This window comes from Sebastes fasciatus, chromosome 4 (assembly GCF_043250625.1).
Source record: "Sebastes fasciatus isolate fSebFas1 chromosome 4, fSebFas1.pri, whole genome shotgun sequence".
Classification (NCBI taxonomy): domain Eukaryota; kingdom Metazoa; phylum Chordata; class Actinopteri; order Perciformes; family Sebastidae; genus Sebastes; species Sebastes fasciatus.
The window spans coordinates 38213979-38232379 of record NC_133798.1 but is presented as its reverse complement, the minus strand read 5'-3'; the positions used below and the strand labels follow the sequence as shown (position 1 = coordinate 38232379).

The 18401-nt window shown below is 41.0% G+C and overlaps 1 protein-coding gene across 1 annotated transcript in view; it reads right to left on the bottom strand.

Annotated features, from left to right (window-relative positions):
• plxnb2b (plexin b2b) overlaps positions 1-18401 on the bottom strand; it is a 154739-nt gene that overhangs the window by 37269 nt on the left and 99069 nt on the right. Inside the window, 10 exon segments of the mRNA XM_074634160.1 lie at positions 2736-2884; positions 5922-6100; positions 7156-7243; positions 7838-7933; positions 9102-9203; positions 9584-9692; positions 10239-10350; positions 11145-11313; positions 11817-11943; positions 14062-14162. Coding sequence (XP_074490261.1) covers positions 2736-2884; positions 5922-6100; positions 7156-7243; positions 7838-7933; positions 9102-9203; positions 9584-9692; positions 10239-10350; positions 11145-11313; positions 11817-11943; positions 14062-14162 — 1232 coding nt within the window.

The following is an 18401-nucleotide window of genomic DNA, read 5'->3' as shown; positions in this document are numbered from 1 at the left end:
CTCCGTGAAGAGGATCCGCTCCCTATGTAGATATGAAGGACTCATTCTAAGCTAATGAAAACACAACGATTCTTAGTTTCAGACGATTATACAATAATAAAAACATTAATTTGATATGAATATTATGTTCTATTTCTTTTAATAGATCCCCCGAAATATTACAAACTGTTCCTTTAAACAACTTCCACAGATCTAAAGTCTTGTCTGTGTTACTCTGACTTCCAGCCTGGAGCTCCTCCACTGAAAACAAACAGATCGCCTCCTGCAATCTTTGTCCAAATGCATCCATCCAAATGAGCTCGTTGTGGATATTAAAGACATTGGCAGACATTGGAGTATAGTGTCTTGTTTTAGTTAATTGGAGAAAAAGTGGTGAAAATAACTGAGGTAATTAAAAAAAATAAAAGGGGGAAGTAAAAACACATTCATCTGACGACTAAGCAGATACGAACGCAGCACGGTTTTTAATGCCAGATTGGCTGCTATTAGCATCTTAGAAAATTGAGCCCTTTGGGAATTTTTCGCACACTGCTGTGTCTGGATTTTACCAGGAAACGTGTGATAAACCAAACACGTCTTAGGTCCACAAGGAGAATGTGTTGCTGATGAAAGAGGTCAGCATAAAATGGCAAGCCTCGTTCGGCTAACAGGTGGGCTACAAGAAGACAATTAACAGCTACAACAGTGATGTGAAGGAATGAAATCTCGCAGTGGAAAAGACCTGTCAAATCTAAAAGCGAGTGAGCTACAGCATGCTGCGTAGAGACCACGGAGGACAACTAGCATCAAGATGAAGACTACAGCGGGCCTGTGAGCTCCAGAAGTGGATGATTTAAGGGTGAAAAACATTCCATCTGGTCTCGTAAATCCTGGTTTATGCCTCGTCATGCAGATGGCGGGGCCAGAATTTGTCATAAATGTGGATCCATCCTGCCAGGTGTCAACAGCTCTGGTTAGTGGCTGCAGGGCGATGATGTGGATGTTGTTCTTTCTCACATACCATTTTTGTATGAAGTGTGTGAAGTACATTTGCAAGACTCAAGTTCATTCTGGTGTCTGCAACATGAAGAGGCCACTAAAAAAGCTGTGGTGCCATCAAATCCGTCATATCTCAAAGACTTCAGGCTTCTTTGGACATTTGTGTCCTCAGACAGTATTTTAAGGCTGACATTCAGCGGTGGAAAGTACATCTACTCTCCAGTAGTCTAGTTTCTTGTCATGTTTCAGGTGTCTACGAGTTATTAGACGTTCCACTAAAGAGACATTTTAAACTTCTCAGATAGTTTCATTTAAATGAATTAACTGTTTTAAACCCAAAGACGTAAAAGTATCTAATATTTCACACAAAAAAAAAGCAAAAATCAGAGAAAAGTTTATAATATGATTTCAAATTTGTGTAGCAGAGCATAGTTTTTTCTTCTTTCCTACCCCATTAATCATGTCAAAACCCCAAAACTGTATATAAAGTTAAACAGCTACAGTAAAATGCTACTTACACACTGATGTATTAACAGACTGATAATGTCTGTAACATCTGTATATTCATTTCTGTTTTAATTACTATGTTTTTTTATATTATTATTTACTTGCATAATCATTTGATGGTATAGAGTGACCAAGACTGACCATTTTATTAATATGTAATGTTTGTTATAATTGGAAACCCCCCAAAAAAATATTGTTATAATCTCATAAAGTAAAATATAATAATATATCAGGCACAGGGGCAATCTTTCTGCCGAACTGGTACTTGTACTCTTTTGCCATTTTTTTTGTATATTTTGCTGATGATAATTCTGTATTTATACTTACTTATGATTTTGAATGCAGGACATTAACCTGTTATGGAGTATTTCTATTGTACTTTTACTCAAAGGAAAGAATCTGAAGAAGAAAAATCAGAATACTTTTTCCACCGCTTCCATTCAGATCAATACGGTGGCATAATTAGCTAATTAAAACATGGACCCTGGTTACCTGGAGGAAAGGCAAAGCACTCCTTAGCTGATAACGTATTCAGAAGTAAACAAAACTAGAATTACTGCCTTATTTTCAGGTGATTATACACTAAACCAGGGGTCAGCAACCTGCAGCTCTTCAGCTCCTCTCCAGAGGCTCCCTGTGGATTTTTAAAAATGGAAATGAATAACTGTTTTTTGTTTACATTTACATTTTTATTTATCATTGTTGTAGCTCTATGGTACGACGGTACGACGGAGTATTAGGGCCACATTGAGGGGGAAAAAAAATCTGAGATTACGAGAATAAAGTCATAATATTATAAAGTAGTAATTTTACGTGTTTTCTTTTTTTCTCGTAAAGTTATAACTTTACACTAAACAAAACATACCTATTAATATTATATTCCACTTCTGCTAATTGTTACACCCAAAAAAGTAACTTCAAAACATACCAATTCAAAAATCGAATCAGTTCATCCTCGTATATATCAAGAAATTCCCACCAGGCGTTCCTGAGATATCGCATTCACGAGAATGAGACAGACGTGCAACCTAAACATGATGCCTCATGGCCACGGCTATCGCCTGCGTAGAGGCATAATAGCTGATGTTTTGAACCTGCCACAACACAATTTGACCAACAGCAACCAATAGAGCGAGACAGCAGTGTGTGTGTGTGTGTGTGTGTGTGTGTGTGTGTGTGTGTGTGTGTGTGTGTGTGCTGCTGCGGCTCACATATTTGCATAAATACATCAAAGTCATTATAAGCATTACCTCGTGGAAACAGAGTACTTCTCCTTCTGATGGATACAGGGCTCCCCGACCACGGTGATGCTCTTGATGTCTTCCTGGTGGACGCCGAGGTTGGAGCCGCGGATGGTGATGGAGATTCCTCCCTGCAGGGGGCCGTAGCGAGGGATGATCTGGATGGGGGAGATACGGTGGTGGTGGTGGGGTGGGGGGTGGGGTGGGGGGGGTAGGGTGCGTGTTTAGAAGAAGAAGGGATTTGAAATGGATTTAAACAGATTAGTTGTGCAATAAGAACGTACAAGAGATTTACACAGTCTGTTTGAGTCCGCTGAATAGTTTAAGTGTTTAGTATTCCAGACCACGGTGGAGAATTACATCCGTACTGTATGAGTCATGTGTTGCATGTATGCGTGAGTGTGTTAAAGCCCAACTGATGCTGGATTTTTCATGTTGATACACTTGAGGATGATAAAAAATCTGATCACAATATATGGGCTGATTCTTTATGTAAATGTATAAAATGAAATCTGAAATCAAATATACAATAAATCTAAAAGAAGACTGAGGGGTGAGCTCACAAAGAATGGATTGCAGCCGCCGAAAGCACCATGAGTATCATGTATCATGTGCAACCGCTATCTTCCCCGTCTCAAGGTCCGATTCACAAAAGATATTGAACTGATGATATTACAGCACACAAACACGCCTATAAAGTTTTGCAGCTCAGTGCAATTTGCCCTTTTTACCGTCTGATTGCAGTTATCCATGTGACAAAGTATGAATGCACTTGAGACCAGTGTGCGTTGGTTGTAAGGGGTGAGAGTCAGTCTGAGCCAGAAGCCCGTCGGGAACCCGACACGCTGAGTCGATCCGGGCTAATTTAACTTCCCTCCTTTCATTGTGCCCACATATGCAGGTGGGTGAAACAATACATCATTATTTTTCACAAAAATGACATGTAGGGGAGATTTATTTGTTTATTTTTCATGACACAACTGTCATTGCATCCTGTCACTGCAATGCAGTGACTGAATCCCAAAATAAATTAGTTTGAGCGGACTCCCCTTAAAGGTCCCATATTGTAAAAAGTGATATTTTCATGTCTTTTATATTATAAAGCAGGTTTAAGTGTTTTATAAATACTGTTAAACTATCCAAACAATCAATATACGGAGAAATACACATAGCATGTATTTAGAAATTGTGCGTTTGAAACAAGCCGTCAGGATTTCTGTCCATTTGTGATGTCACAAACATACAATATTTAGATCATTACACGGTTTTAAACGTAAACATTCTAAATGTGTCCCAGTTTATTTCCTGTTGCAGTGTATGTGAATGACATCAGCTGACAGGAAGTAAACATGGACCCAAGCTGTTGCCTAGCAATGCAATTCCGTTGCAGTTCCGTTGAAATGCACTAAAACGGAGCGTTTCAGACAGAGGGTGAATACAGGTATATTCAGGCACACAGTATGAGGAAAATAAAGTGTTTTTTGAACATTACAGCATGTAAACATGTTCTAGTAGAAACACAAAATACAAGTATGAACCTGAAAATGAGCACGATATGGGACCTTTAATGTGCTTCAGTTCCCACCAACTCTCTGAAGACGCTAATAATTTCACTGGAACTGCGTCTGGCTGTTAGCGCTGATCTTTGAGAACTGAACTGGGTTTTTATTTAGGCTAATTTGCATAGAAAGGGGACTTTTGTGCTAAATTTAAGCATATTACATAATTTAAATACATGCACATAGCACAGGAGCACCGAGACACCATTTGCTAGGCAGCGCAGTTAGGGGTGCATTTCACCCTTTGCAGGTGCTTTGAGAATTACACAGTTTCTTTTTGTCTTATTTGCACAGTTTTGGTGGCCGTGCGACCCTTTTGTGAATTCACCCCGGAGAGTCTACAGCTACGCTCGCGGCTCTGTGAGGCTAGTGTAATGCTCACAATTACAATGTTAACACGCTGATGTTTAGCAGGTATCATTTTGACCATTACATGATGTGCAACATCTAAGTGTAACATGTTAGCACGCTAACATTTGCTGATTAGCACTAAACACCAAGAACAGCTGAGACTGATAGTTCTGCAGGTCTTTGGTCATAAACCAAAGTATTGGACACATTAGAATATGACCTGATGATGATGCTAGATGAAAAAAATCAAGGGGTTGCCATATCTATTACAATAGAGAGCTCCAGGGAGGACGTTCCCTCCACAAAAAGCCAATGGGATCTTTTTGATTATTGCAGAAAATAAACTCTGTGGCAAACAAACGTTTATGATACTATCATGATTTGTTCAGCAAGATAATCTTCACACCACTTCTATGATTAAGCTAACGTTAGGCTATAAACTCACTACACCACGGTCGCATGAGAAAGGAGGACGAGTCGGCGTGATGACGTTTAGTAATCTCGCTTCAAAATCAACAAATGTGGTATTTACTGACATATTTTATGTCGTAGAACAAAACCACAGCCCTTATGCAGGAATCTAACTAAACAGCTATTTAAAAAAACACATTGACTTCCAGACGAGGGAATCGGAAGTGCTAAAATGCTAACTCATTTCTATGTTTTAGGACTCATTCCTATAGCGCTCTATTCATCTTGAGGGGGACATGAATGTTGTGCCAATCCATCCAGTAGTTGACAAAAATGTCAACCTCATGGTGGCGCTAGAGGAAGTAAGAGAATCACTGAAGCCTGTAGGATTCACCCTCTGGGAACGATGAATTTTTTAGATATTTCGTTCTGGACCAAAGTGGTGGAGTAACCGACATAACAACAGATAATATACTTAAAACTGTGTGCATAAAACATCTCAGCAACACACACACTGATGGCGACTTATCTGCGGTATCTTTATCGGCTGATGTATCGGTCATAACCTCCGTCACATCGACATCAACACAATTACTGATGGATTTTTGTCAATGACAATGAGGCACCAACAATTAAGTGAGCAAAGACAGAATTGATCCAATCTAGGTGTGCTGCTCAACACGCACGCCTTCAAGGAGAAACAGACTCAACTCCTCCGTCGACAGAAAGTGGAGAGGCCAATAAAGTGCTGCGATCAATAATCCAATCACCAAAGTCGCTGTCTGTTCGCCGCTATAGTCGCGAGCCTTTCATGCACGTACCGTTTCAAGCTCAGAGGTCAACATCAAGAGATGACGACGGTGTAACTACTCACATCGGTGATCTGGGGGTTGGGGCACTCGGCGTTGTGAGGATCCTCGGAGCCTTCGGGTTTGCAGAGCTCCTCGTACACGCACGCCTTCTGCTTGGCGCACCACACGCACCTGTACTTCGTGTCTGCGTTCTTACAGAGACTACAGTCCTCCCTCCCCATGGAGCAGTTGTACAGGGTGACTGTAGGGGAAACAACAAATATCACATTTTGCATTATTCAACGGCTGTTAACGTGATAATAATGCGTGAACGCAAAATCGTTTTAACGCCACTAATTTCTTTAACGCATTAACGCAATCGATCTTTCGGAGGTTGTATGTAGTGGGCTCAGTGTTAAAGCTAGAGTGAAGATACTGGTATAATATGAAACTGAAAACCCTAATGAATCCATCGGTACCAACCATGTCATACTAGCTTGTCAGGAAGGAGGTTAAATAACGCTCCAAACTTAGGGTACATTTTGGTGAGGATAAACTGTCATGGCCATTTTCAAAGGGTTCCCTTGACCTATGACCTCCAGATATGTGAATGTAAATGGGTTCTATGGGTACCCACGAGTCTCCCCTTTACAGACATGCCCACTTTATGATAATCACATGCAGTTTGGGGCAAGTCATAGTCAAGTCAGCACACTGACACACTGACGGCTGTTGTTGCTTGTTGGGCTGCAGTTTGCCATGTTATGATTGGAGCATATTGTTTTATGCTAAATGCAGTACCTGTGAGGGTTTCTGGATCAATATCTGTCATTGTTTTGTGTTGTTAATTGATTTACAATAATAAATATATACATACATTTGCATAAAGCAGCATATTTGTCCACTCCCATGCTGATAAGAGTATTAAATACTTGAGAAATCTCCCTTTAAGGTTCATTTAGAACAGATAAAAATGTGCGATTAATTGCAAATAATCATGGACAGTCATACGATTGATCGATTGACAGCCCTACATTATACAAATTTTCGTATACTTAAAAAGGTCTCGCTTTTTATGAATAAATGGCGAGATGTGTATCTTCGTGTCTCCTAATAACTGACGAGGAAAATGTAAAACAGGCCTGCTGAATCCTTCATATTTTGTCAAAACATGTTTGGTGATACAGTCATTACCAAATCATTTCCTGATTAATTTTTCAATTAAAGATTAAAAGGCAGCCCCACACTGGGACCAGCGGTGTACACGCAGGGCATTAAAAATAAGGTCTCCACATTAAAATGTGAGAGAGAGCGTACCGTTCAGCGTGCTGTCCATCTTCTTGCCCGACTCTTTGTCCTTCACGTAGAAGAGAACATTGGTCTCCGGTGACTTGTCGTAAGAAAACTAAGAAATTGGAAGAAAATGAATTATTACTACAGAATCCAGTGATTAATGGCACTTAAGCTCTTCTCGGCAAACAGTGTGGGCTGCCGCTCCCCTCATGCCAAGGGAGGGAAAGAAAGGAAGGGAAAAAAATTATACTCAGCCTGGCAGATTTTCAGCTGAAGAAATCAATGTTGGGAAAGAACATAGCTTCGGGCTAGGAGCTGTTTGAGCTTCCCAATCACAGAATTCACAACGTGGAGCTAAAATAACTCCAGAGAGGCGAGTCCGTCCATTAGAGGGAGCTAGAGAATATCAAAGTGACTGCTAAAGGGGTGATTTGATTTACAACATAAAGTCATAGATAGAAAGTTTGGATATAGACTGAAAAATCTGCAATCAAGTGGTACTCCACGGTAGATTTCACTCAGTTTCAGGGTTGTTCTATATTGCACTTTGATAATCCATAAATCCGCCATGGTTCAAGGAGCTGTGTTGAGTGGAGGGCAAATTGGCCAGAAGCCATCTGAACAATCTCAGTAAAGGAACAGAAACAGCAGTTCAGTGTGAACACAGAGAGGCGGTCGAGTGTAGCTAGAAAACCGCCGCACTCACGTCGAAGCCGGTGAAGGTGTAGAACATCCCGCCTTCAAAATTGACCTCCTCTTCCACGCTTCTCATCAGCTCCGTGCCGATGGTGAAGAGACGACCCTGGAGGATCAGACAAATAAAAACATTAATTCATGTAGCTCCTATTTGCAAATGTCTCTGATGCTCCTCGTCGTTTTCTCACCGCAGAGCAAGAAATGTAAAAGACTTCCAGATCTTCTGTTCTCACCTGGAGAAGTTTGGATGACTGGCTTCTTTCCTTGTTCGTGCAACTGTATGATGTATATATACGTGTCTGTGTATAGAGTTAAAGTGTAACTTTGGTATTTTTCAACCTGGAATTGGTCCAGTATTGAGGGAGAACGCTGGAACCGGTGAGCGGCGTCACTAAAAGTGCTCGTTTTTGTCACTGACAGGCTCAGATTGTTATTAAAGGACCCTACAGAGAATTAAAATGCTTTTCTTACCTTTTGCTTGATCCGGTCTGTTTGTTATTGTGTCCAAGTCGCGCTCAAGGAGAAGTCGTGTTGTTGAAATCTGAATATCCGTACACTGCGGCTCTAATAAATACGGGCGGCCATCAAATTCAGACCTCATCCACATTGTGGAAATCATCTAAACACTCAGCCATGACATTGAAAATATTTAAGATAACACTAAGCTACACTTTCTGTACTCCAACACCGTTTCCACCATGGATGTATTCCACTTTTCCACCGTTGTCTTCCGGCAACACTTCACCTCGCCAGATTTCAGAACGAGCGTTCTCCTTGAGCAAGAATCTTTCCATAATGTTGTCAGACACTTATAATAACAATCAGAGCCTGTCACGGCAAAAACAAGCACTTTTAGTGGACGTAAATGACGGTGCCAGCTTGCCCCAATAGGATTACACTACAGCTCATGAGCAGCTGCCGTCTACAGCGCTCACCCTTAATACTGGATCAATTTCAGAAATTGTTGTCCCGATTAGTCAGTTAGACAAAATAACATGGGAGAATAAGTTCCAGGTTGAATGATACAGAGGTTACCCTTTAAATACTGTACAGGGACACATGGGTGTATGCATGCATCTGTGTAGTCATGGTCTTTAAGTTGTGCTGACGATGGTCTTATGAAAGAAACTTGGACTTTTTTGTCACCTTATGCACTGGTTATAAATTGAGACCAATCCGGTCCACTGTGTGTCTAATAACACACTCAATAAGTGTTGAAAAGAGCCAGTTAGTTTCCCAGAAAGGCTTTAAATGATGTGTCTGTGCCACTTTACCTGGTAGAGGTCCAAATTGATCCCCTCGAAGCTGATTCGAGTCTTGTAGCCCACGGGGATCAGCACAGGATCTGGATTCTCAAACTGAGGACACTTGGCTCCCTGAGAGGGCATCAGAACAAAATCAGATACTCACTTTCAGTCATTTACATTTTAAATACCGCCAACCACTTAACGGACACCCTCATCTGCGGGGACAGATAAGTGTATCGCTGAAACATCTGCTGACTTATAAATTGATATCCTCCACCCTACAGTATTTGTCACGCAAGATGGTGCCAGCTGATACCGGGATTTGAGTTTTTTATTATTAATTTTCGGGGGGGGGAATTTAGATCGCTCAAGCGTCCCGTCACGTGTGGTGATTAGATGTGTCTTTTGAAACTCCTGCTAAACGTTTTCCAACATTTACCAAACACACACTATGAGAGATAAAACTCCTTGACGTGCCACTGATGTGTTAACACCTTGAGAAGACTCACCTGGCGCTGCTTGATGGTGGTGCCCACCACGATGTCGTCCATGTCACTGCAGGTGTGGTCACGTGTGTTCCACTGGCAGCCCCACAAACTGGCCACGCATGACATGCACCTGGAAACACACACAGAAATGTAGACAGAAGATTCGAAAAATGCATTCACACACACATATAATTAAGCAGCTGCACACACACACACACACATGAAAGCACGCACAAACAAAATCTTAAAAACATGCAAACTCATCAAAGAGCGTCCGGCAACAAAAATCCATGCTGCTGACAACGAAATGGATCTCTGCAACTTCACATAAGCAAAGCTCGTTCATCACACATTCCTTGGCATGAAAGAAATGAAGAAAAAAATAAGAAGGGGAGGGGAGGGGGGGAAATGGGGAGATCGACTTTCATTTTTTGATTAATGAAAAGGAAACTGAGGCAATTTCCTCGGCTTGGTAATAAAAGGAGAAGAGAAAAACGCAAGAGGTGCATTCAAAATTACCATGCATCACAATTTACAAACACAGCCTTGATCTCTCGTCTGTTCATGCACGGTGATACATTTACATCACGGTTTGTCAGTTGATGCTGTGTTCAGTGTCACTGTGTGTTTTCAGTGAGTGACAGAGCAGAACTGATAGATTAAGAGTCTGACTCACGGCGTGTTTTCTGATTTCCTCACTGTGGCGGCGCAGTTATAGAACTTGAACTCCCGCGTCGCCAGCTCCACCGACTCGTTGACGAAGATCCTGATGGCCACGGCTACAAAGTCTGAGGACACAGCGAAGGAAGGGTTAATATGTGGGAGATGAGCTTAACACATTTATTAATGGAATTATTCTGAATATTCGAGACTTCCACAGTTCATGATGAGACTAAACACACATGACATGACCTTTAAATCATTTTTAAACTTTAAATACCTTTACACTAATTATGTATTAATTAATTAATTTAACAAGACTACAGCCATGATGCTAGTGGCTTGGTAAAGCTGTACTTATGCACAGCAGTACTTTGAGCTAAATGCTAACGTCACCATGACAACATGCTGATGTTTAGGAGTTATATTCATCATTTCAGTTTAGCATGTTAGCGTGAATACATGATTGATGATTTTCATTTATTCCTCTAGTTTAGTTCAGATGAAGCCCGACCTATGTCATTATTTTTACAATTTTACTATTCATCCCAAGAGGGACATGGATGTGTGTACCAAACAGTATAAAATAAAATAATAAAGCTCTTAAAACTACATTTTGGAAATCAGGGTGCCTCTACAAGACATGGCTAGCAGATTAGCTAATAATGCAGCACCCGACTTAGCTGATATTGTACTTTAGTGGGGCAAATTCCCTAACAAATCCGCAGTTAATTTAATTACCAAAACAAACTGACATGCAGTAAAACTGGGGCTTTTTGGGCCCCTCTAGGTCTGGGGGCCCCGTGGCAGTTTCCCGTTTTTAGCCCATTGGTGATACAACCGTGGTTATAATGGAGAACAGACATTTGCCTTGAAAGAGGTTGCATTAAAAAAGAGAGTAGGTGAATTATAAAGGCTGTACCTTGGTCCTCAAGTGTATGTGGTATAAGCGAAGGGTCGGGTAGATCGCAGGAGACGTGACCAGAGTCGGTCATGCTGCCTTCACTTTTGAAAAAAGGAACGGTCTCGATGGAGCAGCGCAGACGGTCAGAAAGCCCGATGGCAGGAAGGGATGGGACGTTGATCTTCACCTGGACACAGAATAATATGTTTTCACAGAAAGGATTATCACCTGTTTGGCTGAGTAATATCACTTCATATTAAATTAATTTCTCTGCTCGGTGTATAATTCAAGTGAAACTTTGAAATAACAACACAGAAACTGTTTCCTTTTTGAAGGCCGGAGATTGATTGATTGCTGTTTGTGGATGTACGAGAGTGAGTCAGAAAGGGAGGGACAGAGAAATAGTCAGGAATGAAAAAAACTAAAATAACAACTTGAGAGAGAAAGTGCACAGCAGAGAGGCTCTCCATCTTCAGGCTGCGAGCACAATCAACCAGGTCGGTTATAATAAGCCAGTTTCGGAGTTTTCAGGATCGATCGATACGGAGGCAGGAAGACCTAGAGCCCAGGGTCTCTGATTCACAATGGAAAGCGTTTATTACTCAGGCTGTGCATGTTTGTGTGACGTGCATGTAAGAGTGTTCTGCGGAGCGAAAGGGGAGCAGAGAACAAAGAGAAGCAGCGGCGTACCTTCTGAGTCTTTTTACAGGAGAGGTTCGGGGGATAGAAGGAGACGATCTTGACACACTGCTGCCTAGGGCTCCACAGCCAGCCATTCTTCTCCTCCGCCCGTCGGCACTCAGACCTCCTGGTACACCTTCAGACGAAGGACGAACAACTCCCATCAGCCTCTGCTCCACAACCCCCTAAACACTTTTACAGTTACAAGGCCTCAAAAAAACTAAAAACAGAGCCTATGGACTCCTGTGTGCTTCTGTCGATAACAACCTCATGCCCACGTGACGTCAAGCAGCGTCTGTGCAGATTTTACAGATTGAGTTTTATAGAGATATGAAAAACACTAAATGCCCTCATTGGTATCTGGTTATGCAGTGTGAAATATGTGAAACTTGTTTTGGATTTGGACCATTAGTAAAAAAAAAAAGCAGTTTAACTTTCTACTTTTCACAGACTAAATGATTAATGAAGAAAATCATCTACAGATGAATCAATAATGAAAATGTTATCTCAACATTCAACAATTTGCAGTATGATTTGATAAAAAACACAAGTGATACGCTTTCATATTTACAGTATGTTGAACAGGAGAAGGAGAAAAATACAATACTAATAATAATAACAACAGAACTCTCTTTTGTCAACATCAATTGGGTAAAACACAATTCAAAATCAAATGCGTACTAGAAAAGGAATAAAACGTAACACAAACAGACGTGTATTAATAATGTGCAAACAAACAGCAGCACACACTATAATTTAGCTTCAGATTTCAGTGGAAAATAATACGGATCAAATTGTTTTCAAGAAGTAGAAGTGAAGAGAGAAAAGCTAACAAGTTAAGGAGGGCTGCAACTAAGGATTATTTTCATTATCTATCAGGGCTGCATGATTGTGGCCAAAATGATAATCACGATTATTCATTGATTTTAGGGACAACATATTTTTATTGCACGTTCACATTTAAACTACGGCTGTCAATCAATTAAAATATTTAATCGCAATTAATCACATGATTGTCCGGAGTTAATCACGGTTAATCGCAAATTAATCTGTTTTATCTTTATCTGTTCAAAATGTTCCTTAAAAGGGAGATTTGTCAAATATTTAATACTCTTATCAACATGGGAGTGGACAAATATGCTGCTTTATGCAAATGTGTGTATATATTTTTGTATTTAGCATAAAACAATATGCTCAAATCATAACATGGCAAACTGCAGCCCAACAGGCAACAACAGCTGTCAGTGTGTCAGTGTGCTAACTTGACTATGACTTGCCCCAAACTGCATGTGATTATCATAAAGTGGGCATGTCTGTAAAGGGGAGACTCGTGGGTACCCATTTTCATTCACATATCCTGAGGTCAGAGGTCAAGGGACCCCTTTGAAAATGGACATGCCAGTTCTTCCTCGCCAAAATTTAGCGTGAGTTTGGAACGATATGTATCCTCCTTCGTGACAAGCTAGTATGACACGGTTGGTACTGATGGATTCCTTAGGTTTTATCGTTTAATATCTTTACTCTAGCTTTAAAACTGAGCCCGCTACAGCCCAAAAAGCGTTAATGCATTAAAGAAATTAGTGGCGTTAAAATGAATTTGAGTTATCTCGTTATAATTGCGTTAATAACTTTGACAGCCCTAGTTCATTTAATTGTCGGAAGCCAAAATCCTGATTGCGATTAATATTTGATAACTTGTGCAGCCCTATTATCTATTTATCTGATCATTATTTTCTTCATCAATTAGTCATCTTGTCAATGAGACATCAGAAAACAGAGGAAAAGGGATGTCACAGTGTCGTAGAGCTCGAGTTCTTGTCATCACGTCTCGCTTTATCCGACTCACGAGCAGAAATATCACATATCGAGAAGCTTGAATCATCAGATGTTCAACACAACTGTTTTTTCTGCTTTCTTTCCTCTCTTTCCTGATCACATCGCTGTAAAATACATGATACATACCGCTCCTTCTACCCTCCAGACCCTGATAAATATAGGCTGATGAGAGTAAATTGCACAGACTGCCTTCGCTGCGTGAGGCTGACAAACAGCTTTAATTCCTTACGGCTGCGCGGACAACAGGAGATGGAATATAAACACCGAGGGGTACTAAAAGTGTCTGCAATAAAACACTGAACAAATACCCTGCTGTGTTTTACAGATGGAATTGCATGTGTGGGTGTGTTTGTGCTGGTCTGTCGTTGTGTGCATGCATTTATAAGTGTGTGTGTGTGTGTGTGTGTGTGAACCTCACCTGCCCTCCAGGACACACCAGCCACAGTAAGGGTCCCTCAGTTCCACACATGATTGGCAGTCTTTCTTTTGGTGGCACGTCTGCACCGGCACCTTGGTGATCTGCAGCATTACAACATGAAATATGATCACGCAGTGCACCTTAGGGGAGACACCGCACAAAATACGAGGCATTTAAAATACGGCTAGAAAACGATCCCTGGGTTTGTTGCAGGTGTGCAGAGTGGGGAGTAAAACACGTCCTGTCTGAGCACACGGCCTCTCATGTCTGCTCCCCACCCCCCCATGTTCACTTACTAAAACAACTCCCTTTTTTCTACATGCTAAATGTTTATTGCACCCAGTAGGTGGAAAGTAACTATGTACATTTACTTTACATGCGCTTGAGTGCTTCCATTTGATGCTACTTTAAGGCGTCAGGATGCTTCAGACAAAGTGCTCGACGGATCGTATAACAGCATCTGAAGCCCCCTTAAACACTGTCGGATTGGCCAGGTGTGCAGAGGGGAGGAAGTAGGTGAGAGTTGAGAACTTTTCTATAATATGATCTCGCCTCGTTGCAGACCTCTGAATCACATCTCGGAGTTGTTCGGTGATTCAAATAGACTGAATGAAGGGAAATTAAACTGCATCTCAGTCTTATTATCAGGTAACATATGTCACAATCATCTTGTTAAATATGATACAGCGATGTAGATTAAAGTATCCGACAGTATATTAAGTTTGTAGACGTGGCTCCACGTCAACCGCCTTCAACATTAAACTGCTGCTTACGCGTTAATGCAATAATGTAACATATATACAGTATAACAATATCACATTCTGTAAGGGACAATTCTGGATGAGCACTGTTGTATTTGATTCCTAAGGACATTTGCTGATAATACTTGTGTATTTTTTCAATGCAAACTTTCACTTGTAATGGAGTATTTCTACTTTTAATTTTAAATTTTAATTTATTAGATTCATCATGACTCCCTATGAGCCTGATTGATGCTTGAGATCGTCTGGCAGGGCCCGACTAACAGTTCCAAAATCCAAACTCGTCAACAAAAGTGACTCAGTGTCTTCCTTTAAATCTCTTCTTAAGACTCACTTTTATATTACGTCTTTTTCTTAACTGATGGTGCACTGTTGTAAATATTTTTATGATTTTATTTTGTATTTATATGATTTTATGTTGTTTAGATTTTTAGTTAGTGTTAGTGTTAATTACTTTTAACCTTGTTTTGAAATGTTCTATATAAATAAAGTTATTATTATTATTATCATCATCATCATATAGATATCGTTACATACATGCAATTTTACCTCTGCATTTAACCCATCCTTAGGAGCAGTGGGCTGCTGTAAAGCACCCGAGTATTCAGTATCTCGCTCAAGGACAGATCAACCGTAGCCAGAAATCGAACCCCCAACCTTGCAGTTGAAGAACGAACCATTCGACTGAGCTACAGATCTGAGTACTACTTGCTCCACTGATTGTACCCCAGTGTTTCCCACAAATAGACTTTACTTGGGCGGGCCGTCCAAGTATATAAACGGCCGCCCGATTATATTCTTATTATATAGAGAACGACGCCATCCGCGATTGATTAACTCGTGGGCAATCTCCCCTCGCTGTATCTGTTTGTTCTGCTATCTCATGAAGGGTCTACTGACAATTGTACATGATCTGCAATATAATCTAATTCCGTGTGAAACGCTGTACCATATATATATATACATATACAGACGTAGGCAAAGTTGTTGGTAACGTTCCGTTAAAGAGAGAAAAACCCACAATGGTCACTGAAATAACTTGAAACTGACAAAAGTAATAATAAATAAAAATGTACTGAAAATGAACTAATGAAAATCAGATATTGTTTTTGAATTGTGGTTCAACAGAATCATTTAAAAAAACAAACTAATGAAACTGGCCAGGACAAAAATGTTGGTACCCCTAGAAAAGATGTAAAATAATGTGACCATAGGGACATATTAAACTAAGGTGTGTCCTGTAAATAGCATCACAGGTATCTTCAAACTTGTAATCAGTCAGTCTGCCTATTTAAAGGGTGAAAAGTAGTCACTGTGCTGTTTGGCATCATGGTGTGTACCACACTGAACATGGACCACAGAAAGCTAAGGAGAGAGTTGTCTCAGGAGATCAGAAAGAACATTATAGACCTTCATGTTAAAGGTAAAGGCTATAAGACCATCTCCAAGCAGCCTGATGTTCCTGTGACTACAGCTGCACATATTATTCAGAAGTTTAAGGTCCATGGGACTGTAGCCAACCTCCCTGGACGTGGCCGCAAGAGGAAAATTGATGACATATTGAAGAGACGGATAATACGAATGGTAAGCAAAGAGCCCAGAACAACTTCCAAAGAGATTAGAGGTGAACTCCAAGGTCAAGGTACATCAGTGTCAGATCGCACCATCCGTCACTGTTTGAGCCAAAGTGGACTTAATGGAAGACGACCGAGGAGGACACCAAATCATAAAAAAGCGAGACTGGAATTTTCCAAAATGCATATTGACAAGCCACAAAGCTTCTGGGAGAATGTCCTTTGGACAGATGAGACAAAGCTGGAGCTTTTTGGCAAGTCACATCAGCTCTATGTTCACAGACGAAGAGATGAAGCATCCAAAGAAAAGAACACTGTACCTAATGTGAAACATGGAGGAGGCTCGGTTATGTTATGGGGCTGCTTTGTTGCATCTGGCACAGGGTGTCTTGAATCTGTGCAGGGTGCAATGAAATCTCAAGACTATCAAGGCATTCTGGAGCGAAATGTGCTGCCCAGTGTCAGAAAGCTTGGTCTCAGTTGCAGGTCATGGGTCCTCAAACAGGATAATGACCAGAAACACATCTAAAAACACCCAAGAATGGCTAAGAACAAAACATTGGACTATTCTGAAGTGGCCTTCTATGAGCCCGGATCTAAATCCTATTGAACATCTGTGGAAGGAGCTGAAACATGCAGTCTGGAGAAGGCACCCTTCAAACCTGAGACAGCTAGAGCAGTTTGCTCACGAGGAGTGGGCCAACATACCTGTCGACAGGTGCAGAAGTCTCATTGAGAGTTACAGAAATCGCTTGTTTGCAGTGATTGCCTCAAAAGGTTGTGCAACAAAATATTAAGTTAAGAGTACCATCATTTTTGTCCAGGCCAGTTTCATTAGTTTGTTTTTTTAAATGATTCTGCTGAACCATAATTCAAAAACAATATCTGATTTTCATTAGTTAATTTTCAGTGAATTTTTATTTATTATTACTTTTGTCAGTTTCAAGTTATTTCAGTGACCATTGTGGGTTTTTCTCTCTTTAACGGAACGTTACCAACAACTTTGCCTACGTCTGTATATATAACAGATTCAAGGTCAGAAATATATTGGTTATATTATGATTTGACAGCAGTCATTGACATTTACTCGACTTGTGAGAGAGATATACTGAGCAAGTCATTTAAACTTTGATCTATCTGTCATCTAGTTGCATTATCTACATATAAAAAGAATAAATATATTCAACTCTCCCACGCACAACACGAGGAAATGTATCACGTCCTTTCAGTAAAAGCTAGTCAATCAGTATGTGAATAATAATACTCTCTCTTCCTGTGTCTCACACGTCAACTTTAATCAATACAGCTGTCGTACTGCCGTTCAACTCTTTACGCACCTAACTGCGACCAAAAGAATATTCCTTTTTAGGCTTCAAGCCTACTTTCTTCAGTTTTACATGACCACAGTGATTGTGTCTTGGGCTCTGAACGCTGCCAGGTAACCTACACGCAGTCGTAGGTGTGGAGGAAAATATTGAAAATATTGAGTATCGCGATATTATGTTTCGTGATACTGTATCGATTCCAAAAAAGACTATAGATTTTTAATTAATCGTTTATAGGGATGCACCCATTCCACTTTTTTTCAGACCGAGTACAAGTACTTACATTTGGGTACTCGCCGATACCGAGTACCGATACCGAGTCACGATACGATTACCGATACGAGTACTTCTCTGTGCCAAAAGACCCACGGCAGGCTGGGGAGTCCCGCATACGAGGCGGTGCGCCGCAGCCAGCTCTAGGTCGGCTTGGAAAGGCCCGGGGCGAAGGTGCTTCCCGGGGCCGTGACCAAAGTGCTCGCTGTGCCCTCTCTCCCCACGGACTGTCCTCAGTGCGCCCCAACCGTGTTGTGCCCCCAGGGCGGGGCTCGGCCCACGTGAAATTCGCCAGGGGTCTGCGGCGATGTCTGCAAACCACCCGACCCGTCTTGAAACACGTACCAAGGAGTCTAATGCACGCGCGAGTCAGAAGGTGCAAGCAAAAACCCTGTGGCGCAATGAAA